The 24,286-nt window shown below is 39.2% G+C and overlaps 2 protein-coding genes across 3 annotated transcripts in view; both read right to left on the minus strand.

Moving 5' to 3' along the window:
- mosmoa (modulator of smoothened a) overlaps window positions 1–10,871 on the minus strand; it is a 32,249-nt gene extending 21,378 nt beyond the window's left edge. Inside the window, exon 1 of the mRNA XM_023281738.3 lies at window positions 10,739–10,871. Within this exon, the coding sequence (XP_023137506.1) occupies window positions 10,739–10,844 (106 nt within the window). The 5' untranslated portion in view covers window positions 10,845–10,871. The remainder of the gene's footprint in view (window positions 1–10,738) is intronic.
- A 3,096-nt stretch (window positions 10,872–13,967) lies between these two features.
- On the minus strand, window positions 13,968–23,619 carry LOC111576172 (cytochrome b-c1 complex subunit 2, mitochondrial). Of its 2 annotated transcripts, none has more exons than XM_023281732.3 (14): window positions 23,473–23,619; window positions 21,241–21,342; window positions 21,014–21,163; window positions 20,812–20,876; window positions 20,643–20,699; window positions 20,430–20,554; window positions 19,196–19,293; window positions 19,016–19,073; window positions 18,799–18,894; window positions 18,518–18,717; window positions 18,084–18,164; window positions 17,926–18,002; window positions 17,694–17,847; window positions 13,968–14,318 (listed from the first exon to the last, which is right to left on the minus strand). In XM_023281732.3, the coding sequence occupies exons 1-14, from the start codon at window positions 23,503–23,505 to the stop codon at window positions 14,235–14,237; spliced, it is 1,380 nt and encodes a 459-aa protein (XP_023137500.1). In that variant the 5' UTR covers window positions 23,506–23,619; the 3' UTR covers window positions 13,968–14,234. The 2 variants fall into 2 exon arrangements, with proteins under 2 accessions (XP_023137500.1, XP_054861369.1); XM_055005394.1 differs by lacking the exon at window positions 23,473–23,619 and adding an exon at window positions 23,309–23,345.
- Between the last annotated feature and the right edge of the window lie 667 nt (window positions 23,620–24,286).

The following is a 24,286-nucleotide window of genomic DNA, read 5'->3' on the forward strand; positions in this document are numbered from 1 at the left end:
GGGAGCAGAGAGAGCTCAGTGAGTGATTACAATAGTGTGGTTGATGCCACATCGCAGGTCCATCTGTGTTTCTGTTGGCTGACCGAGAACATCCATCCACCCATTATCTATACACCACTGAATCCTCATTAGGGTCGTGGAGTCTATCCCAGCTGATTTAGGGTGAAGGTTCACCTGGACAGGTAACAGTCTATCACAGCACATTTAATACTAGCACATGCCATGAGATAACAAGGTTTTGTGGGCTGCAGGGAATCCATTACTGCAACAAAATCTAATGTTTCAATATTATAAATATTAATTCATGTCACAAACGGCTCAAAATGTATTAAAAATGACCAACATGATTAAAAATTTGTCCCAAAATGACTTGAAACTTGTCCAAAGAGACAGAAAATGTCCAAAATTACTCAAAATTGGTGAAAAATTACTCAAAACTTGTCAGAAATGGCTCAAAATGTATTAGAAATTACCAAAGTAATGCCTAAATGATTAAAAATTTGTCCCGAAATGACTCAAAATTGGTTGAAAATGACTCAGAACTGGTCAGAAACAGCTCAAAATATACTTAAAATAACCAAAATGATAAAAAAAATTTCAATCAGTCTATCACAGGGCTAGATAGAGAGAAACAATCACACTCACATTCACACTTATTTAGAATCACCAATTAACCTCAGCGTGTTTTTGGACTGTGGGAGGAAGCCGGAGAACCTGGAGAAAACCTATGCATGCACAGAGAAAACAAGGAAACTCCATGCAGAAAGATGCCAGGCGCAATCCGAGGATCTGCGAGCCGTGAGGCGACAGTGCTAACCACCAAGCCACTGTGCAGCCCTTGACCGAGAACATCTGCGGCTAAAGAAGGTGACCTCGGACGTGAGCGTTCACTAGAACCAGACGAAACAAAGCTGACCTGAGACGTGTCAGCTAGAAACTCCCCCCAAACTCCTTACCAACATCTACAGAAGCACAGTGGAGAGTGTCCTGACCACTTCCATCATAGTAAGCTATGGGAACTGCAGCAGTAAGGACAGGAAATCTCACCAGCGTGTTGTGAAGACAGAATAGTTCATCTGTGGAGCAGCTTTCCCCTCGCTACAGGACATTTACACCACCCAAGAGCACACAGCATCACTAAGGACCACACCCACACACAGCGCACAACGTTCACACTTCTGGCAGATGCTACATGAGTGTGAAAGCAAGGACCACCAGACTAAAAAAACTGTTTCTATCCACAGGATCAGGCTATTAAATCACTGACTCACCAGCAATAGCTATAAATAGCAATTTTTTGCACATATCAACGCCTGTTTACATATGACAGTATTGCACAAGATGCCAGCATTCGCACATTGAATTTATTTTTAACTACTTTTATCTTATTTTATTGTATTTTTTTAAAAAATGAGTTTTATTTTATCTTATTTTATTTCTTATTTCAGTTGTGTGAAGGGAACTCGCAAAATAAGAATCTCACTGCTCAGGGTAACCACTGTGTTTCTGCTTGGTACATGACAATGTACAATGTCATGTTCTTAAATCTTGAATCTAGAAATCAGACATGTTTCAATGGAAGATGAGGTAAGTCATGCTAGAAAGAGGAGAAACTACTGTGTTTAGTTTAACAAACAACCCTCGTTTATAGAAAATAATGGGCCAACTCTCCATTTGGAGGCCTCGCTCACTTTCACGCCCCCATCGTTCCCCGTCACCCTGCAGGCAGCGCTGCACCGACTATGATCAAAACACTCCTCTCACCATGTCTCGGTGCAAATGAGAGGAAATGAGCGCCGTGTCTGCTCATCTTCAGCATGATGATGCTGTCATTAGCGGAGCACAGGGGGTGCTGATATTTGTAAGCTCTGCAGGGATGATTCAAACCGGCCTCTGAACTGTGGTGGGCGGCAAGTAGGCAAGCTAAAGCTGCCAACAGCTGCTTCTGCTGCTGGAGGCTTCTGCAGAGCCCACTTCCATTGTAGGGTCACCAGAGCGCAGCTGTGTACAGCCCAAACTCACACAGAAAACAAGCAAACCTCTGAACAATCAGCTATAACACGGATGAAAACAAACTTCACTTGCCTGCGACCCAAAGCCAGAATGAACAGCATCAACATTTCTACAAACGGACAGCAAAGCTCATGGCTACTACAGAAACAGATTGCATTAACGCCAGCATGACAAAACACAATGAAGCAACAGGAAACCTCACTGTAGTTTAATGCAGCTTCTCTTTTATACAGAACAAATGCCGATGCCTTATTTTTAGGACAATTTAATTTCCTTGAGTCTAAATCTCATAAGACGTCAACCAACAATCAGAAATCTCACGCCGAAGTGACGACAACAACATGGATCCTGTCTCAAGTGGCAGAAATGCTGACCGGCTGAAAATGACCCAGAACTGGTCAGAATTGGTTCAAAATGTAGTAAAAATGACAAAAATGATTAAAGCATTGTCCCAAAATGACTTCAAATTTGTCCACCATGACAGAAAAAGGCAAAAATGACTCAAAATAGGTGGAAAATGACCCAAAAACATGTCAGAAATGGCTCAAAACGTAATAAAAATGACCAAAATGACTCAAAGTAGGTGAAAAATGACTCAAGGCTGGTCAGAAATGGCTCAAAATGTATTAGAAATGACCAAAATAATTAAAAATGTATCCCAACATAACTTGAAACTTGCCCCAAAATGACAAAAAAAATGTCCAAAATGACTCACAATCGGTGGAAAAGGTCTCAACACTGGTCAGAAATGGCTCAAAATGTCAGATTTTTAGATTATGCAAACTTATAGCGCAAATTTCACCATCCTGACCGAAAAATGCATTGGTAAAACATTATTTTTGAGTACAGCACATTCATTACTAGTACATACCATTAGATAACAAGGTTTTGGTGGCTGCAGGGAATCCATTACTGCAACAAAATCTAATGTTTCAATACTATAAATATTAATTATTGTGTGTTTACACTAGAAACCCACAGGCAGCCTCAACAGATATATTTTTAATTGAGTCTGAAGCAAATCGGCCAACTTTCACTTGTTCATTTCCAGCAGACTGAAGATCAAGCACCAGATGGAGCTTTTTTCAGTTGATGCCAGAAAATTTATTCAACACATGACAACCTGCAGCGCCTATAGAAAAGTGAAATAATTAAAATAAAGCAGCGTCTAGATTCCCCACTACTTGGGCTGCCTGGAGGCAGTGAGTGTCACAGTTACAAGGAGTATTAGAGAGCTAGAGAACATTTCTAAACTTCATTGTCTCATCTGGTGTCTGTCTTTGTCACAGATTTGGCTGATCTCAGGTCAGATCTGATGTGCCTTAAAATGTATTACAGATGACCAAAATAATGCCCTAAATGATTAAAAATGTGTCCCAAAATGACTTGAAACTTGTCTGAAGTGACAGAAATGTCCAAAATGACTCAAAGTTGGTGAAAAAAAGCCCAGAACTGGCTAAAACGTATTAAAAATGACCAAAGTGGTGACAAATGTGTCCCAAAATGACCTCAACTTGTCCAAAGGAAATCAAAATTGGTGGAAAATGACTCACAACTAGTCCGAAATGGCTCCAAATGTATTAGGAATGACCAAAATGTCTCACAATTGGTGGAAAATGTATTAAAAATGACCAAAATAATTAGAAATTTGCCCCAAAATGACTTGAAACTTATCTAAAGTGACAGAAAATGTCTAAAATGACTCAAAATTGGTGGATAATGACTCAAAACATGTCCAATATGGCTCTAAATGTTTAAAAAAATGACCAACATGATTAAAAATTGTCCTAAAATGACTTGAAACTTGTCCAGAGTCACTCAAAATTGGAGGAAAATGACTCAAAACTACTCAAAAACGACTCAAAACATGTTAGAAATCACCAAAATGACTCAAAATTGGTGGAAAATGACTAAAAACATGTCCACAATGGCCAAAAATGCATTAAGAATGACCAAAATGATTAAAATTTTGTCCCAGAATGACTTCAGACTTCAGTTTTCAGGTTTCAGTTGCTCTGTATCGGTGACGCTGTGCCCTTGCGCTTAGAAAAGAGATATCTAAAATAACACAGTTTTAATAGTCTCCCATTTCATCTATTTTGGGTGAAGTCAGATTCAGACTCCAACTACAGCAGCAGCTCCTGAGCACCAGTCATTGTGCACTGCCACTCTGCCAAATGTTATTTCTGTCTTTTTCTGGTGTTATGTAATTGTTTCTGGTTCTATGTACACTGAAATGTGTTCCCTTTTCAATAAGTCAGGCTGTTTGTGTTGCTTACTGAGGAGAGCACAGTGAAGCCATGATCAGCAGCTACTATGCAGAACGTCTACTGAGGTTTCTGAGTGCAATCGAAACTCACAGCAGCATACTGGAGCTGACGGAGCTCCTCAGCGCTCAAAGTAAATGGAAAATAAATTGGTGTGTTTATTATTGCACGAGCTGAACGGCAGCCACTTCATAATAAACATCTTCTGCTGTGAGAGAGAACATCTGTAGTGTTTGGATTATTTACAATCGGATGAAAAGAGAAATCGCAACGAAAATGCAAAATGAACGACTATCACCTTCAACAGCCGCCTTTTATTTCAGCTCCATTCAGCAGCTCACTGCGTGCAATAAAACACTTCCAGGATGGTGCCATGTTGGACTGGTGAGTGCTGGTTTGATCGGCTGACAAGAGCACTTGTGCAAAATCGATTTTGTGAAATGCAAACCTGCGAGTTTTTAAAGCTTAAATTACAAATGAAATGTAATAAAAAAATCTGCCATTACTCTCCTTGGATAGAGCCTGAACCTGGATGGGATGTCTCATTTTTTAAGAGTGTGTGCATGCTGAGTTTGTGAGGTTATTGAGGTTCTGGAGAATCACATCCACTGTGGTGACAAGTATCTGTAGGAGGGGAGTCGCTAGCAGAGCTGCCGGGAATCACAGTTTGTCTGACATCGCTACGACGACAGCTTTGTCCTGAAGCTCAGCACAGGAGATCTGCTTCAGCTGTTATAACCTCACAATCTCACACCGAAGTGACGACAACAACATGGATCCAGTCTCGAGTGGCAGACAAGCTGAACAGCAGAAAACGACTCAAAATTTGTAGGAAACGGCTCAAAATATATTTAAAATGATCAACATGATTAAACATTTAGCCCAAAATGACTTGAAACTTGTCCACAGTGACAGAAAATGCCTAAAACTACTCAAAATTAATGAAAAAAATACTCGACTTGTCAGAAATGGCTAAAAGTTTTATGGAAATGACCAAAATAATGCCCTAAATGATTAAGAATTTGTCTCAAAATGACTTGAAATTTCTCCAAAGTGACAGAAAATGTCCAAAATGACTCAAAATTGGTGGAAAATGCCCCACAACATGTCGGAAATGGCTCAAAACGTATTAGAAATGACCATAGCAATGAACAAAATGATTAAAAATTTGTCCCAAGATAAACTGAAACTTGTCCAAAGTGACAAAAAATGTTCAAACTGACTCAAAATTGGTGTAAAATGACGCAAAATTGGTCAAAAATGGCTCAAAATGTATCAGAAATGACCAAAACAATGCCCTAAATGATTAAACATTTGTCCCAAAAATGCTGCTTCCTACCTGGTGTTTTACAAGAAAAGCCAATCAGCGCTGAATGACTTTCAGCCTGAGCCTTACCGTTGGTTAACCTATTCTTCACGGGTTCACATAAAAGCCGAGATCAAAGCGAAACAGGAGGTAAAAGCGACACGCCTGCAGGACAGCCGGCATTCATCAATGCTAACTGCCCGCGGGAACACGTCTGTTTCATCGCTTCGGCACAAAGACGTCACGCTGTGGTCCTACAAGGGCACAGTGTCGACCTCTGAGTCCTGATAAGACGACAACAAAGCTGGGAGGCAGACTTCAGCTGATGGCAGATAATAAAAATGTGGAGAGTCATCGGGGTCATAAAAACTTCACACAATGCAGCGGTCTGTGGAAGGGACTGGACAGAACAATGGAAACAGCTCATCAATTAACGCAGAAAGAACTTACAAACTCTGCTCAGAGCACCTAAAAATCAGCAGTTTCACATAAAATGACCAAAACATCGAGGAAACAGAGCTCCAAAGACAAATCAGCGTTACTAAATATCCCCATCACAATATAGAGGGCAATAAAAGACCAACAAAAGGAGAAAGAGGCATCACGGCCACCAGATGAAACTAAGAAATTAGCTTTTTTTGGTCAAAGCTTGTATAGTAATATATAGAGCAGACATAAGAACATGATTATTTATTGTCTTTATGTATAGTAGCTGCACATTATGAATAAATAATTCATATTACTACAACTATTTCATTATACAGTAATTCATTCTCAATTGCCCACAGCAAAGTTGTTAACAAATGCTTGAATAAACACTTCAGTCTGCAAATAAAAACCAGTAAAATAACTGCAAAATCTAACCACAAATGTTTTTGTCACAATATAATTAAGGATCTTTTAGGAAAATGACTCAAAACTGGTCAAAAACAGCTCGAAATGTTTTAAAAAATACCAAAATAATTAAAAATTTGTCCAAAAATGATTTTAAACTTGCCCAAAGCAACAGAAAATGTCCAAAATGACACAAAATTGGCAGAAAATGATTCAAAACATGTCCAAAATGGCCCCAAATATATTAAAAATGCCCAAAATGGTTAGAAATTTGTCCCAAAATGACTTAAAACTTGTCCAAAATGACAAAAAATGACCAAAATGAGCCAGAAATTGGTTGATAGTGACTCTGGTCAGAAGCGGCTCAAAGTGTATTAAAAATTACTAAAATAATGCCCCAAATGATAAAAACCCTGTCCCAAAATAACTTGAAACTTATCAAGAGTTACAGAAAATGTCCAAAATGAGCCACAGATCGGTGGAAAATGACTCAAAATTGGTCAGAAATGGCTCAAAATTTACTACAAAATCTAATCACAAATGTTTCTGTCACAATATAATTAAGGATCTTTTTGGAACATAGATGACACATTTCCATCAAAGGTCAGTCCAAAATCATGTATTTATCATCCAATATATTAAATAATCTAAGAAGGCTATGCATGTCTCACAAAGAGGAATAAAAACTGCACAATACTGTCGAAGGTGAAAATCCACATAGAAAGTTTACTTTGCCAGAGAACAAACTGCCCTTCCAAACCAAAGACACGACATAAGACCAGGATTACAGACCTGCGTTAGTTTCCTATTATAAATTCCACAACAGCGGCTGGTGCATTCTCAAAAGGTGTCAGCAGTTGACCTTTCTTCTTTCTCTTTTTCCACAAGGAAAAAAAAATGTGAGCATCTGTTCAGTAAGAAGTCATTATCCAAAATGATTGAGAATTTGACACGAAACCTGCAGGAATGATGTCTTAAATTAAAGAAAAATGCCCAAAATGACTCAAAATTAGTGGAAAATGACTCAGAAATGGCTCAAAATGTATTAAAAATTTGTCCCAAAATAACTTGAACCATGTCCAAAGTGACAAAAAATGTCCAAAATTATTTAAAATTGGTCAGGAATGGCTTAAATCTATTAAAAATGACCAAAATGATTTTAAAAAATTGTCCCAAAACTACTTGAAACTTGTCCAAAGTGACAGAAAATGTCCAAAATGAATCAGAAATTGGTAGAAAATGACTCAAAACTGGTCAGAAATGGCTCCAGATGTATTAAAAAGGACCAAAATGATTACAAGTGTGTCCCAAAATGACTCAAAATTGGTGAAAAATGACTCAGAACTGGTCATAAATGCCTCAAAATGTATTAGAAAATATCAACATGATTAAAAATTTCTCCCAAAATAACTTGAAACGTGTCCAAAGTGACAGAAAATGTCCAAAATGAGTCAGAAATTTGGACAAATTAAAAAAAAAACAATAATTGGTCAGAGCGATCCTCTCAATCCATGACCATCATCAAAGCAAAACGTACAATCTGTGAGGGGGAAGAACAAAGTGACAGCGAGGCATTTGGTCCTCTCTAATAACCACAACACTGCAGGTTAAATATAGCAAAGGTTTGGTACGGCAGGTACACATCTGAGGACGTGCCGTCGCCATGGAGGTAACTCGTGCGCTAAGTTTAGAAGAACCGAGACGAGGAAGAACACAATCACATTCACGTGCTCAAGGTTTTGCACATTTTGCGGCTAATACGCTGTGGATGATGAACCGTCGCTGACCCAGTTACTGAGGGAACAAAGAGCAGCAGCTGTCTGTCAACAGCCTGGACGTGTTCTCAGGGCTGACACAAATAAAACCGGCGCCACGTGCTTCCGTCCAAAATCAGGAGGGACGCCACAAATAAACACCTGCTCTGGTTCCGTACGATTAGACCCTCGATTTAAATGTCAAGCTTTAACACAGAACCAAACCAGAACCTTAATCAGTGAGTCGCTTGACAGATAAAAGCCTGATAGAAGTGATTATTTTCACTTTTTTCACCATTACTGACTGTACTAAATGTGTAAAAACAGTGAGAATCTTTCCCTCAGTACTAAAATTTATTTGATTTTGTCCAAATAAGATTCCAAAAACCTAAAAATATTCACTTTACAATCACAACAAAGACCAGCAGCAAATTCACTGTTGGAGTTGGTGAATCTCCAAATATTTGACATTTCGTGCTTGATAAATGACTTTAACTGACATAACTTTTACATTAACTAACTGTTTCAGTACTTTAATCAAGGAAATCAGTACAGATCAAATGATTGATTGAAATAATGATTCGTAACACTCCTGTGACTTAACTGTCCTTCTATATGCTTATTATTACTATTATTGCAATACTTTATTTGGACTTTTTAATACTCTTTACTGCAAAATACCTGCAAGATTTTCCACATTTTTTTCCTTAAATGCAACATGTGTGAGCTACTGAATTTGCCCAAGAGGGTAATCTATCTATCTATATTACTGATTGTACAAAATGTGTAAAAACAGTGAGAATCTTTCCCTCACTTCTCAAAATACTTAGTTTTGTCCAAAAAACATTCCAAAAACCTAAAAATTTCAGTTTACAATCACAACAAACAAAGACTGGCAGCAAATTCTCTATTTTGAGTTGGTGGATCTGCATTTTTTTGACAATTCGTGCTTAATAAACTACTTCAATTGACATAACTTAGACATTAATTAACTGTTTTGGCCTTTTAATCAAGGAAAGCAGCTTCTCTAGTTTGAAGATCTGATTTTCAGTTTTTTTTTTTATTGTTTATTGGTTGAGACATGCTCATGTTTACTGACATTGTACAGACCAAATTATTAATAGCTTGATTGAAAATGATTAAAATAGTGATCCAGTGACTCAGCTCTTCTTCCATATGCTTACTATTGTTATTGCTATAATGTATTTAGACTTTTTAATACTCTTTACTACAAAATACCAGCATGATTTTGCACATCATGTCGTCTACCAGCATGACTGGCTCCTTATTTTGCATGTTAATTTCATTATTTTTCTTAAATTCAACATGTGTGAGCAACCGAATTTGCCCAAGAGGGGATGAATAATCTCACAAAAACCTAAAAATATTCGCTTTACAATCACAACAAAGAAAGACCAGCAGCAAATTCACGATTTTGAGTTGTTGGATCTCCAAATATTTGCCATTTTGTGCTTGATAAATTACTTTAATTGACATAACTTAAACATTAACTGTTTTAGCTTTTTTAATCAAGTGAATCAGTACAGACCAAATAATTGATGGATTCAAAATGATGAAAATTATGATTATTATTATTGTTATACTGCATTTAGACTTTTTAATACTCTTTGCTATAGATTACTAGCATGATTTTGCACATTATTATACATGTTAATTTTCTTATTTTACTTAAATGCAACATGTGAGAGCTACTGGATGCCATGAATTTGCCCATTTTCCTGCACAAAACATGTAAAAATAGTGGAAAATGTCAATCAGCCTTTCCCACATCCAATGATAATGTCCTCAAATTTCTTGATTCTGTCCAAAAAACATTCCAAAAACCAAAAAATATTCAGTTTACAATCACAACAAACACAGACTAACAGCAAATTCACTGTTTTAAATTGGTGGATCTCCAAATATTTGCCATTTTGTGCTTAATAAATTACTTTAACTGACACTAGTTATACATTAATTAGCTGTTGCAGCCCTTTAATCAAGGAAATCAGCACAGACCAAGTGATTGATCGATTCAAAATGATAAAAATCATGATTATTATTATTACTATACTGTATTTAAACTTTTTTATACTCTATATTATAAGATACCAGCATGATTTTGCACTTTACTTTCCTTATTTTTCCTAAATGTAACATGTGTGACCTACAGAATTTGCCCAGGAGGATAAATCATCCATCCATCCATCCATCCATCCATCCATCCATCTATCTATCTATCGGCCTGGAGCAGAGCCTTGGTGCTGATCAATCAATAATGCAACTGTCTGACTGGTGTTCTCTGTTTGGGGATGAACAACAAGAGACACAATAATAATAATAATTGCAATAATATTAATAATAATAATAATAATAATAATAGACAAACAACGCTGCTGAGGAGGACAAAAGACCCTGCTGCAGATGAAACCCTGCAACACAAGGGGACGTTTCTTTGTTGAGAAGATTATCAGATGCCAAACAAAGCTGCGATGTGGAACCGATCCTGCAGAAAAACAACAACAACAAAAAAAAACACACACATAAAGGTATTATCTGTTTACCTGCTGATTCACCGGTGTTGATCCAGTCCGGGTTTGCAATGCTGGCTATTGCAAAGATATCTGCTGCCAGGAACAGACACCCAGAAATGATAGTCAGTTTATCCATATCGACAGGAGAGCTGAAGGACGTATGGGGGGGAAATGCGGCGGTCGGAGTCCAAATGTGTCCCCGGGTGTCGAGAGCCTCAGGGCGGGCTGATCAGTCTAACCTCGCCCCCGTCAGCAGGAGTCCGCTGCCGGGGTTCTGCGGTGCATTTCGCAGCAACGTTAGCTCCTCCAGCAGCGCACAAAAGCATCACATCTCAAACCAGCACCGGGAAACAATGGAGCTCACCGAGGCCCTGCAGCGAGCGGCTCGTCTCCGGGATCAGCAGCAGCCGCAGCGGCAGCATCGGCTACAGCTGCGGCTAGCAGGCGGCTAGCTAGCTACTTTCCAGATTCGGGCTCGGGGTGCCGAGCTGCGGCCCAGAGGCTGCTCGACGGCCGAGACCGAGCTAACATCTCACACACACGAACGGAGGCGCGGAGGAAGCGGAGCGGGTCCCGTCGCGTCGTAAGATCCGCGTTTCAGCGAAGGTTTAGCCGTCAGGGAAGCGAGAAGCCATCACCGTCTGCCGCCTCGGCGAGCTCGTCCTCCGCTGGAATAGCATCTGGTACCGCGGGTCCGTTAGCCAGCCAGGCGCCCCTCCAGCTCTCCTCCTCCGGGTGAACCGAAGCTCCAACCGCGGCGCGTTTCGACCCCGAAGCGACGGAAAAAGTCCCGGTGTGGTCGGTGGAGACGGTAAAACGGTAGACCGGAGACGGTATTGTTGTGCTCCGGAGCCCGTCGTGCGCCCACCGCTAGCTCAGCCTCCCCTCCTGCCAAATGACATCAGGCGGACGGACACCCCCACGCAGCGTCACACACACACACACACACACACACACACACACACACACACACGCACACACACACACACACGCACACACGCACACACACACGCACACACGCACACACGCACACACGCACACACACACACACACACACACAGGCGCACACGCACGCGCGCACGGTGGGGAGACGTTTGCCCTCTTCTCGCGATACTTCGTGTCAAAATCGGGGATCTTGTTTTCCTGAGTCGTCCTGAATTAACTGAGCAGCTTTAAACCCAAAACTTCCATTAAAACGCAGAAAGTAAATAAATAACAAGAGACATAAGACTATTTATTTTTATTATTTAAATTCTATTTTTATGTCTCAAGTAATAAGTGTCAAGAACCCCATAATTTTAATTACTTTATATATATAGTTAATATTCACCACTGAGACGTAAATTAAAAAGTAAAGTATTTCTCTTAAGTAATTACCTTTATGAGGTACTTCATTCATGCAGCATGCTACAGTACATTTATCTGACAATTACAGGCATCTTTCAGATTCATATCTGATGCAGTCTATGATCTGACCATTATCCAACTGTATATACTCCATCTATAAAATGATAAAATGTCATTAATCTACAGTAAAATAGTTTTAAAATAATGTAAAAATTCCAACACTTCCATTAAAGAAGGTTAAATAACAAGAGACAGAAATCAATTTATTTTAAAATTTAGTTTAATTTTTGTATTGTTTATATTTATATCTCGTGTTACGAGTCAAGTATCTCAAAAGTGTGATTGTAAGTGTAAATATAATTAATTTTCACCTCTAAAATTTAAATCAAGATAAGCTTTTGTGTTTCCACAGGTGGTTTACTGTTATTTATATATTGAATATCTGCAGAGTATTTTCGACAGCATCATATTTACTTTAAGGGTGCAACAAGTAAACAAAATAACAAATTTTAAAAATCTAATAATTTCTATAATTTGTTTAAAACTCATATTTTGATATTAGACCTGATTTTGCACAAGATAAGGTCACAACTGCCTCTTAATAGAAAAAAATTTAAATAAAAGTGAAAAACATAATAATTTCTACATTTAAAACTATTTTGATATTAGACCTCCCTTCCTAATTGCTAAAAAACATTTTTTCTTGATTTTCCAACATATTTTGTAATTCTTCCCAGACAAAAGACACATTTTGAACATTTTGAATAATTAGTAAAACTTATTCGAAAAAGAAAATGACTCAAAGCTGAGTTAATTACTTAAGAGAAATACTTTACATCTTAATTTACATCTCAGTAATATAAATTAACTATAATTTCAAAACACTTATGAGGTACTTGACTCTTAATACTTGAGAACTAAAAATAAATAATACAAAAATTAAACAAACAAAAAAAAACCCTCTCCAGATATTAAATATATAAATGACAACAAACCACCTGGAGACTGTAGAAACACAAACGTTTATCATGATTTAAATTTTAGGGGTGGAAATTAATCATATTTACAAAGCACTTATGAGGTACTTGACTTTTAATACTGGTGGTATAGAAATAAACAATACAAAAATTAAACTAAATTTTAAAGCAAATAGACTTGTGTCCTGTTATTTAACCTTCTGAGTTGTTTTAATGGAAGTTTTGGAATTTTTTACATTATTTAAAATTTATTTTTACTGTAGATTAATGACAATTTATCATTTTATTGATAAAGCATATACAGATAGATAAATGTCAAATACGAATGTGAAAGTAGCTTGTAATTGTCAGATAAATGTACTGTAGCATACTGCATTAATGAAGTACAAGTACCTCATAAAGATAATTACTTAAGAGAAATACTTTATGTCTCAGTGGTGAATATTAACTATATTTGTTAATCTTACATATATAGTATTCTTCACTAAATATAAAATCCATATTTAATCTGCATGTTTAATCTTAAAATTATGCCTTTTAAAATAATAGTTTTAATGAAACAGCCCCAACATTTCAACTGTGCCTCAATAATAAAACACTAATCCAGTACTTTAACACAATAATGTCCTACTGGCATGGAGCAGAACACAAGTACTTTTATTTTGATCCCTTATGTACATTTAGCTGTTTTCTTATAGGTTTTTATTTTACAACTAATAAATCTGCCAGCTGGATAAAGTCAGAGGTTGCATAAAGGTGAAGTTTTTGGATTAAAGGAAAGTTTAGAGGAGAATTCTCCAACATGAATGAACGTTTGTGCCTCTGGGTCCCCCCGCTGGTCGATGAATGGAACAATCTGTCAGAAATAAAAGCTTCATGTCTTCAGACCCTCACACTCCTCTAGAATCCAACTCTGAATTCAAGCAACAACCAACTGTTTTACTGTCATTTCTTTAATTTACATAGATATACAGTTAAATTGACAGAAAGCCAAAAAGGGAAGCTGCAGTGTGAACCTGCAGCTTCCTGTTTTGTGGAGACATACTGCAGGACAGACTACAAATGATTGGTGACGTCCGATGAAATGCTGCTGTGGCTCCGAGGTCCTCTTGCCTTTTTTTTTTTTTTTTTTTTTTTTTTTTTTTAAAAACATCCAGGCACAGCAGAGACAAGTTAAAATCAACTGTTCTTATATTTTGCTTTCATACTTCATCCACAAATGGCGTATTAACGAGGTGTCCGCTTGCTGCCATCGTTTTCTTGCCGGACACAAATTTTTTCGCAGCCTGAAACAGAAAAGATGGAGAAATAAAATTATAACTTGAATGGTGAACTAAATGCATTTGTGGTTATTAAATAAAGTTTAACCACAATATTATAGCATAAACAAAATGTAACAACGTCTTTCTGTATTATGTGTGCATTTATTTTCAAACAGATACTCAACATGTACAACTTACAATTCAAATGTGAAACATATATTTGACCTGTAATTATCTGACAAAATTCTAAATTTAATGAGCATTCCTGCAGGTAGTAAAACACAACGGTGTTTCTTAATAAATTCAGGTAGGATATCTCTTTCTTAAAATCCTTTTTCATGAAAAATTGAATAAACTATCATGACTTGAATGATGATTTTGACTTTATATGCTGCATGTCAAAAAAGAAAAGAAGTCTCCACTTGGATTTAACTAAGCAAACAGATAAGATCCTTCCATTGCATAATTACTGCAGTGATGAATATGTTTCAGCTGCAACAACTTATTGAACTCTAGCTGATGCAGTGAGGAGCTTCTCATTTCTTAAACAACATGTTGGAAGACATATCCTGTGGTCATGGAAAGGATGTTAATCTGTCTCAGAAGGGTCAAATTATTGACCTGCATCAAGCAAAGAAAACAGTTAAGGAGATGAAACTACTAAAATCAGGTTAAGAACCGTCCAACACATTATTAAAACCTGAAGGATAGTGGAGAACCATCATCTGTGGTCAGAACAAACTCTTAGATGATGGTAGGAAATCAACAGTAGAACTCACAGCTATGTTTAATAGTGAAAGTAAGAACATTTCCACATCACAATGTGAAGGAACTCAAAGGATTGGCACTAAGCAGCTGTAGCTCTAAGAAAACCACTGATCAGTGAGGATAATCAGGAAAAAAAGCTTCAGTTTGCTAAGTAGCATAAAGATTGGACTCTGGAGCAATGGAAGAAGGTCATGTGGTCTGATGAGTCCAGATTTACCCTGTTCCAGAGTGATGGGGGCATCAGGGTAAGAAGAGAGGCAGATGAAGTGATTCACTCATCATGACTAGTTCCTACCAGCCTGTGGGGGTTAGTTATGATCTGGGGTTGGTCAGGTTCAGCTGACCAACCCCTGGTCATTTATATACTGAATGACCAGATCTTTCCATCAGTGGAGTTTTTCTTCCCTGATGTTCATGGACATGTTCCAAGATGATGATGCCAGGATTCATGGGGTCACATAGAGAATGAGTGGATCAGGGAGCATGAGATGGATTGACTTCCACAGAGTCCAGACCTCAGCCCCACTGAGAATCTTTGGGATGTTCTGGAGAAGACTTTGTCCGACTCTCCCATCATCAATACAAAATCTTGGTAGAAAATTAATGCAACCCTGAACAGGAATAAATGCTCTGACATGGTGGAAGATTACTGAAACAATACCACAGCGAATGTGTGTCGTTCTCAGAGCTAAAGGAGGTCCAATGAAATATTAGAGTGAGATTTTATTTTTAGACGGGCAGTGTACATCATTTTTCTATGAAAGATGGAAAAAAAGGTGGAGAAATCAGAGGTGAAAGTAAGGCTGCAAACTGCATTACAGTGATGTTACCATGGCAACAACTGTGAAGTCAGATGAGGAGAATAAACGGGGCGTCTGTAACGTTGGTTTGTTTGAATTAGAAGAACATAATGACGGACATCGCAACAGAAATCAGAGGAGAAACAAAGTGAGGAGGGAAAAGAGATGAATCCAGACCACAGGGACTGACAGATGAGATAAACCTTTATTAATCTGGAAGGAAATTATGGTGCCAGATAAGAGGAGAGATCATCAGGGGCAATGGAGGGAACTTCCTTTACTATGAGGGGATGTTTCTGTAGCCAAGATATTGAACTGAACCTCCAAATTACAAGTAGCTTTCACATCTATCATCCTTTCTGTTACTCTGCTTTCCTGCGCTGTTTGTATTCTTGTACAAATTTCCTCGTTACCAAACTCTTTCCCCTGCAGACGTTAAAAGTTTTTCACCCGGATTTTGAACAAATTGCATATCAGTTCTTATTGGTTGAAATCTAAAACAGTCACTCTGACAGTTTTATTTCATTTCCACACCCAGCAGGAGTTTGCTGCACATTTCACAGATAGAATCAAAGGTTAAATCAACACGTTGGATGGTATTAATTGGATGGAAATTACACGTACAACCTGGAATCACCACTCTTGGAGGACGTTCATTTGATTGCTTAATTTTGGAGAAAAAAAGCAAATCACAGGCATGCCAAGAAATGATTTTTATTCAAAATGCCAACCTTCTGGCTTGAAGAAACATTAAAAAAAAAAAGAAAAAAATGTGTTAGAATTGCAAATTACAGGCTGATTGCAGAATATTTTCCGCAGAATTGAGTGATTCCATTTTTTTCCTGTGCTTGATGTAAAAAATAAAAAAAGCAACTGTGACTGACGACAAGAATTTTTGTCACACCGCTGTGTTATATCTGTTTTCTATAGTTATTTTATTATTCTCTTTTCTATATTCCTAGGGTGACACCAACAGCCAAAATCAAATTCCTTGTATGTTGTGTATGTACTTGGACATTGAAGCTGATTCTGATCCTTTTTTTAATGTTTCTTAAAGCCAGAAGGTTGGTATTCTGAATAAAAATAGTTTTGGTACATGTCTGATTTGCTTTTTTTTCTACAAAATTGTACAAAACAAGAAAAGCACTCAGAGAGCGCAGTACCCCGTTAAGGCTGTTCATTCCCCCATAAGTCATTGTCAGAAATGCAGCATTTGTTAATTAGTTGCTGATGATCAAAAATCACGGCAACATAGAATGTGGCCATTTAATATAGATGTACCCACAAACAAAATGACCTTGCACTGAGCACAGCTGTGTGTTATGCATGTATACATATGTACGGATACCGAATCACATGACCTAAACATGTAGCAGGCGGCGGGAATTAATGGGTCTTGGAAACACCCCCACAATTTAATCAATTGTTCCGTGTATCATTTCTGACGGATAAGCCCCGATAAGTCCACAGTGGTGGATTTGTAGTAGGATCACAATCATGTGATCATCAGCAGGCAGCTGACGTAATGTTCACTTGTTGTCATAGTTACAGTGATGGCGTGCCGCTATCTGGCAATGATACAGAAATCTTTAACAAATCTGTGGATCCAGACTATAAGCTGCATCACTGCCAAAATCTAATCACTTGGTCCTTGTGTCATTTCTGACCTTCCCTGGAAATTTCATCCAAATCCGTTAGACAGAAACAAACCAATACTGATCATCACATAACTCTGCTGCACCCCTTGGTGGGGTAACAACTGAATGAACATCCTCCAGGAGTGGTGACTTCATCATGTTCTCCAGGGCTTGTAGATGATTTCATCACTCACCTTGACCACGTCGTCCTGGGTGACGGCGTCTACGGCCTGGAGGACGGCATTGGGGACCTGGTACGTTCCGGTGGCCAGAGCTTGAGCACCAATCTCCTCCAACAGACCCTCAGAGCTCTCCATTGACATCAGGTACTCGGCTTTCACCTGGTTCCTGTGCAGAACCACAGAGCAGAGTTTAGACCAGATAATGTGAGTCTGCTACACAACCAGCCTCCTCCAGGAAACTCACTTTGCTCTGGTGACGTCGGCCGCCGCCACGCCTCCCTCCGCCACGCCGTTCACCTGAGCAATGGCAGCTTTGATCACCTGCACAGACAAAGACGATGAGTTTTAGCACAACGGACGTTTTGGCAGTTTTTAGACGAACACGGAAAACTCAGCAGTCACCTCTCCTGCAGAGCTGGCTTGTGCGATGGTGTAGACGCCGAACAGGCCGGAGTCGGAGTACGAGGCGTTGAAGGCAGTGGCCTGGAAGACGAGCAGAGGTGAAGAGACAAATTAAACGCAGCATCTGACCACCAGCAGAGCTTCAGACCATTTAAGGATTTATTTACCTTCAAATAAAACATTTGAGTGACATAATTCATGGCTGTGTGGCACAATTTCTCTCTTGTTTCTTTCTGCAGCAGAGATGCAGCAAACTTGTTTGTTTTTCTCAATTTATTTCTGCAAAACACTCCTATAGGTCGAACTGACCAAGTCTTTGTGTCCGCTAGAATTTAAAAGTTAGTAGTCTTTCCATGTCATTTTTGATTATTTAAGCATAGCTTTGTCTTTTTGTGTCATTGTTGTTATTACGCATCATTTTGTCTTTGACTTACATCAAAGGGCTGTGGGGTAGCTTTGGCAATACCCTGGCTCAGTTTGCTGCCGATGCTAGAGCCCCTCTTTACATGTGGACCAGCTCCCAGGATCCTTTGCAGCACAGTGAAGGCGTTAGCCTCGGCACTACCTGCCACGCCGCCCTCGCTGGCCACCAGGGCGTGGACCAGGTCGTCATTGTTCTGGACTCGCAGCTCACCTGCACACAAAATGCCACCATGAAAATAAAGCGGATGTGGATGCTGAGAGCGTAATGTTGCTTCTGAACACCAGGATTTACCTCCACGGTACACAGATTTATCCACAGGAGCTCCGGCGCCGCTACGGACACTCAGCAGCGTCTCGCCCACCTGCCTCAAGACGGAGTGTTTGACACCTGGACGCATAAACAAGAAAGATTAACACACAAGAGGCTTTGAATCAGTGCTTCAGCCAGACCACTAAGGCTAACAGAGCTAGCTGAGAAAGGAGAGCAGCTGTGACAAGACGACACTCACCTAAACCTACAAGAGCCATTCTGCCGGTGGTGTAAGTGTCCTCAACAAACGACTGCAGCTACAGAGGACAATTAGGAGGACGAGGAGGAGGGTGTAAGAACCACATTTACATATTTTTCTTCTAACTTCAGCTGGTTTATTTTCCCCAAGTTGCCAGGAAATGACGGGAAACACACGTACCTGCTCAGAGGAGACCCGGCCGACCATGAAGTCAGGACAGTACAGGGAGTTGGAAAGGGCGTTTTTGTAAGCTGCTTCATGCAACTTCTCAATTATACCTGCGGAAGAAAATAGAAAGAAAGAGTTTCACAGACAATACATTCAACACCTCCAACACAGAAGATGCAAACACCTGGCTCTGTTTATAACACTGTTTATCTCCTGCAGCAAGCTAAGTGAAAGTCTTCTGCAGACCTTTTAATAGCACACTTAATGTAATTTAATACTTGTTTATGATCAAATGGTCTTAAAGTACGGTGGAGAACCATTACATTCAATAAGGCCTTTAGTTATTTATGATCCCATTTTGTCAGCTTACAGTAACTTCTAATGATAATTTGAATAGATATGGCCCAGAAAAGCAGCAGGAAATGGATAAAGAGCATAAATGTGAAATTAAAATACACACGAAAGTCACATTATAGGAAGTGAAATGAAGTGAAAATTAACTCAAATGCATCCAGCTACAACTCCCTGAGCTACCTGCTAGCCCTAACCCCCAGCTGCACAAACAGTTTTTCAAGTCGTGATGAAAATTGCTGTTTTTTTAAGTCACAATATGTACACGTGTATGTTTTTTTCTAATACTATGTAGAAATAATGAGTGTCCAAGCTACTGCAGCAACACACAGCTAACTTACAGCAAGCAAGAGAATATTTAAGCACGACAATGTTTTTTTTTCTTTTCTGATGTAATGACTCTGTAACGTGCAGAATCTGCAACCTGCAGCTTACAGCTAGGAAACTGGGACGTACACTACCATTCAAAAGTTTGGGGTCACCCACGCAATTTCATGTTTTAAGGATCTATCCAGATGCAGACATTCACTATGGCTCATGTGTTCTGGCTTTGAACAGCTCCAGAAACATTTTGGGAGGATGTCTTCACTGTCAGAATGTCATATCACCACAGTTCCACACACAGGAACCTAAAAATGTTCCCCATCTTTCTGATCTGCTTCAAATTCAACACTGCACTTTCTTTTAACCCTGGAAATCCACCCACTGAGTTTACAGCAGATCAGACAAACAATGAAGATACGCAAACAACAATCATAGAGGGTTAAATTTAATTATCTGTTCAGTTGGGGATCTGAAGGACACGGATGCTTGTAATGTTCCTCACACAAAAGCTTCAAGGTTCGATTTCACACAATCAAAAGCAGCAAGCTCGGAGCTGCTTCCTGGTACCGACCTATCTGAGGACACTGCTGAGCCAGAGCCTTGTCAATCTTCACCCTGGGCGTCAGGTCGTGCACCTCCCATGGCCGGAACTCCTGAGTCGTGGTCACGTTGACCAGAAACTCCAATAACGAATCTCTAAATGCAGATAGAACAGCGAGGTGAGCGGTGAGGCATCAAAACAAGCTTTAGACCAGTTTTAACCAAACAGATTAAAGTAACTTACAGGTCGCTTCTCAGACAGTCTGCCGTGTAGACCATGCTCTCTCTGGACGACGTCACGCTGGACGTAAACAAACGATGACACAGCTGGTTATGTACTGGTCTGAGTTTAAACTGGGATCTATTTATAACAGAACAAGCAGCAGCTGTCAGTGTTTGCTTCATTCACTGACCTCAGGCTGCCCCCGATCGCCTCCACACCACGACAGATCTTGAAGGCAGACGCTCCCTTTGTAGTCTAGAAAACAGGAAAAAAGAGAAATGAAAGCTTGCACATATATAGTATAGTACAGGGGTATTGTGTATATATATAGTAGAGTACAGATGTCGGTTTCCTGAAGGCCTCAAACGTTCACAAACTCATTCATGACTCACCAGGTTTGCTGCCAGTCGTAAGACGTGAGAGACTCCCTGGTTCTCCACCGTCTCATAGCGACTCCCAGACTTCACAAACACACCGACACTCGACAGGGGGGAGTAGTTCTCCAGCGACGCTACCACCAGACCGTTTGGGAGTTTAGACACCTGCGGCAGCAAAGACAAACGTTAGCAGAAGCATGAAATCAAACAAACATGACGTGTGCAGAATGAACAGCGCCTACCTGGACATTTTGGGGAGCTGGAGGTGCAGCTGTGGAGGGTTTCTGGAGGGCGAGGGGTTCGGTCAGAGATTCACTCCTCCTGGTGGCAGCATAGCAACGTTTCTGTGGGACCAAATTCAACACAATGATTTCTGTAGCAGCTGCTTCCTTTGTCTTTGAAATGAGAGGTGTTGAGCTACTTGGGCAGTCCTTGACTGAACCTAACAGGATGTCCTAATGACAGAGATACAGCTTCAAGGAGTGTAAACATTATAGCTGAACAGCAGTCCTGTACTTAAAAAATACAGAACTGGTTTATTTCTGCTGGCTTTTTAGAGATAAAGACAACAAAAAAAAACACTTCCTGATTGACTAGAAGACTACAAACAAAGCAAGTAGACTTTCTTTGTGTTATTTGCATCGACAAAACCTAAAACTCCAAATAGAGACGATGATTGTGTCAGTGGTGCTCAACTTTCTTTGTTAACGAGTTTTATTTTCATCTGGAGATTATTTTAAAAAAAAATTACCATTTGACTTTTCTGATGGACATAACAGAGGGATTTTGTGCCGCCTACTTCAGTCAGGAGGAACAGGTTGGTATATTGGACAACTACAGAAAAAATTGAAACTTCATACATTTAAACATGATCCTCTAACTTCTATAGTGCAGGATGCACAGAAATCTCTAGGTTTTAGCAAAATCCAAGTCAAATTAATGTTATAGGTTTTCTAATCTATGTTCCATCAGCTGCAGTGTAAAACAGACTAGGCAGCAGACCAGGATCATGTATAAAAACATAATAACGCATTTTCTGCATAACAAGCTGAATACATGCAGGTTTCCATGGCAACGCAACTATCACTACATGACTTCATTCGGTGGTTTTACTAACGTACGACTACAGGTTTGCAGAAAGAAAAAAAAACTACGTATTTCCTCAGCTGAGGATCTGAGTCGCTTACAGTAAATAAAACTGTTGATATAAATCCTAAACTGTTAATAAAGCAAGTTTTGAAACAGAAAACGAGGGTCTGTGAACTATAACTGCAATCATCCGTTACCTGGATTATTGGTTCAGTTATTGGTCATGTTTTTATTAGTAACTGAACAGCAAAATGTTTAAAAAATGAGCACATGTCCACAATGATGACTTAAAACTTATGCTACAACCCAAACTTATTCACTCAACCAACGTTATGAGAGTTTTAAAATAATCTGACGGTTTTACTTGAACATAACTAATAATAATCCTCACAATATGACTGTGTTAATGTAATTTGGGGTGACTGAGATGGTTTATGAACTATAACTGCAATCATCTATTACCTTGATTAAAACAGCCTAAACTTATTCACTAAACCAACTTTATAAGAATTTAAAATAATATTTGACAGTTTTAATTGAACATAATTCATAATAATCCTTATAATGAGACTGTATAATTTGAGGTGACTGAGAGGGTCTATGAGCTATATCTGCAATTGTCAATTACCTAGATTATCAGTTTATGTACTGATCATGTTTTTATTATTAATTGATAATAACTGGGTGAGTAAAACGTTGAAAATGTCATATACCTACAATGATGACTTAAAACAGTCTACAACTCAAACTTATTTACTCAACCAACTTTAAGAGAGTTCAAGACATTATTTGACAGTTTTACTTGAAAATAAGTAACAATAATAATCACCATAACGTGACTGTCTTAATATAATCTGGGGTGACTGAGAGGAGGGTGACCTGAGGTGACCCGTGTAAATTTAGCCCTCAGTCACTCTATGTGTCCTGTCAGCAAAGCTTGACATTAGAGTGACTGGAAAATATATCAGAGACTGATCTGGATGTGACCAAACTGACTTTGTGAGGGGAGACTTTCAAACCTCGATCAACAAATTTCGGATCCGTGAGTTGGGAGATGACCTTCAGGTTACATCCAGCTGAAAGAGGGTCCGCATGAAGGCTAAAGCTAAGCTAAGCCGCCTCGACAAGGTGTGTGGTGGTGTGACAGCAACAGTGAATGGAACCTGTATTTTATGTCTTTCAGTGCGTGTAAAATGACCAGAGGAGAAGGTGTTACTTAACTGGGCTGTGAAGCTGCATTAGCTGCCACCTAGCAGGCTAACTAGCCGGCGAGCTAACCGCTAACTGCGGCTTCGGTTTTCGGGCGGGTTCCGAAGCAAAACGAGCAGAGCGAAGGTTCAGTCTGTCACAGCGTCCACGGGAAGCCGAGAAAACACGGGACTCACCGGTAAGTTGTGCAGAGAGCGGATTCCTCTCATGACTCCTGACTCTCTCCTTCAGCCGGCACAGAAAGACAGATATGGCGGACTGACGTCTCACCCACAATCCACTGCGCCGAGCCGCCGGCCGAAGATGACGCAGCAGCTCAAGATAGACTTCGGCCGCTTCATCAGAACTTCTGTGGTTTGTGGTTAATAAACAACAAAATGAAGAACAAATGCATGTATACAAGATTATCCGGGATTGAAACGGTTCTGGAAAACAAAACAAAATGAAAACACCCAATAATACCCTATCATAAATAGCAAAAATGCTAAAAACACAAGTGAGTTCACCGATATGCAAAAGTCATGACTTCAAATTGCATCACCTTCTATTTCCAAGTTGACAAGTAGAGCTATTTCTCAAATTAGACATAAAAACAAATACTTAATATTAAAAATATTGGCTCCAAAATAGAAACTAAATACTACCAAAGTTAATAAATAAATAAAAACAGTAAATGTGTGATTTCAGGGTGACAAAATGACCTGTAAAGACCAGAACTTTTCTTAATTTTGGTGTCTATGTCTATCTGCATGTCTGTATCGTGGCGCCACATGGAAAATAATCCCTAAAACAATCTGATTGTGTGACATAACGAATCTGGAAAAGGATACAAGAAGATGGGTAGCCAGCTGAAAACTAGTGGATCACAGTTTCAGCAGTAATCTGGAGTACTAGCCCTACTGTTTTGACTTCATAGATACCAGATAGATACATATTGTAAGAAGCCAAACACAAAATCCTAGTAATGATCTTCAAAACTGCATGACTCTT

Source organism: Amphiprion ocellaris, chromosome 19 (assembly GCF_022539595.1).
Source record: "Amphiprion ocellaris isolate individual 3 ecotype Okinawa chromosome 19, ASM2253959v1, whole genome shotgun sequence".
Taxonomy (NCBI): Eukaryota; Metazoa; Chordata; class Actinopteri; family Pomacentridae; genus Amphiprion; species Amphiprion ocellaris.

What these genes read in the sequence shown, in the direction of transcription:
- LOC111576172 (XM_023281732.3), bottom strand. Translation starts at nt 23,505, where the DNA reads ATGAGAGGAATCCGCTCTCTGCACAACTTACCG. An exon ending in GCGATCGGGGGCAGCCTGAG is followed by an intron (nt 20,700 to 20,811) that starts GTCAGTGAATGA and finishes GTTTACGTCCAG; the next exon opens with CGTGACGTCGTCCAGAGAGA. An exon ending in AATGGCTCTTGTAGGTTTAG is followed by an intron (nt 18,895 to 19,015) that starts GTGAGTGTCGTC and finishes TTATGCGTCCAG; the next exon opens with GTGTCAAACACTCCGTCTTG.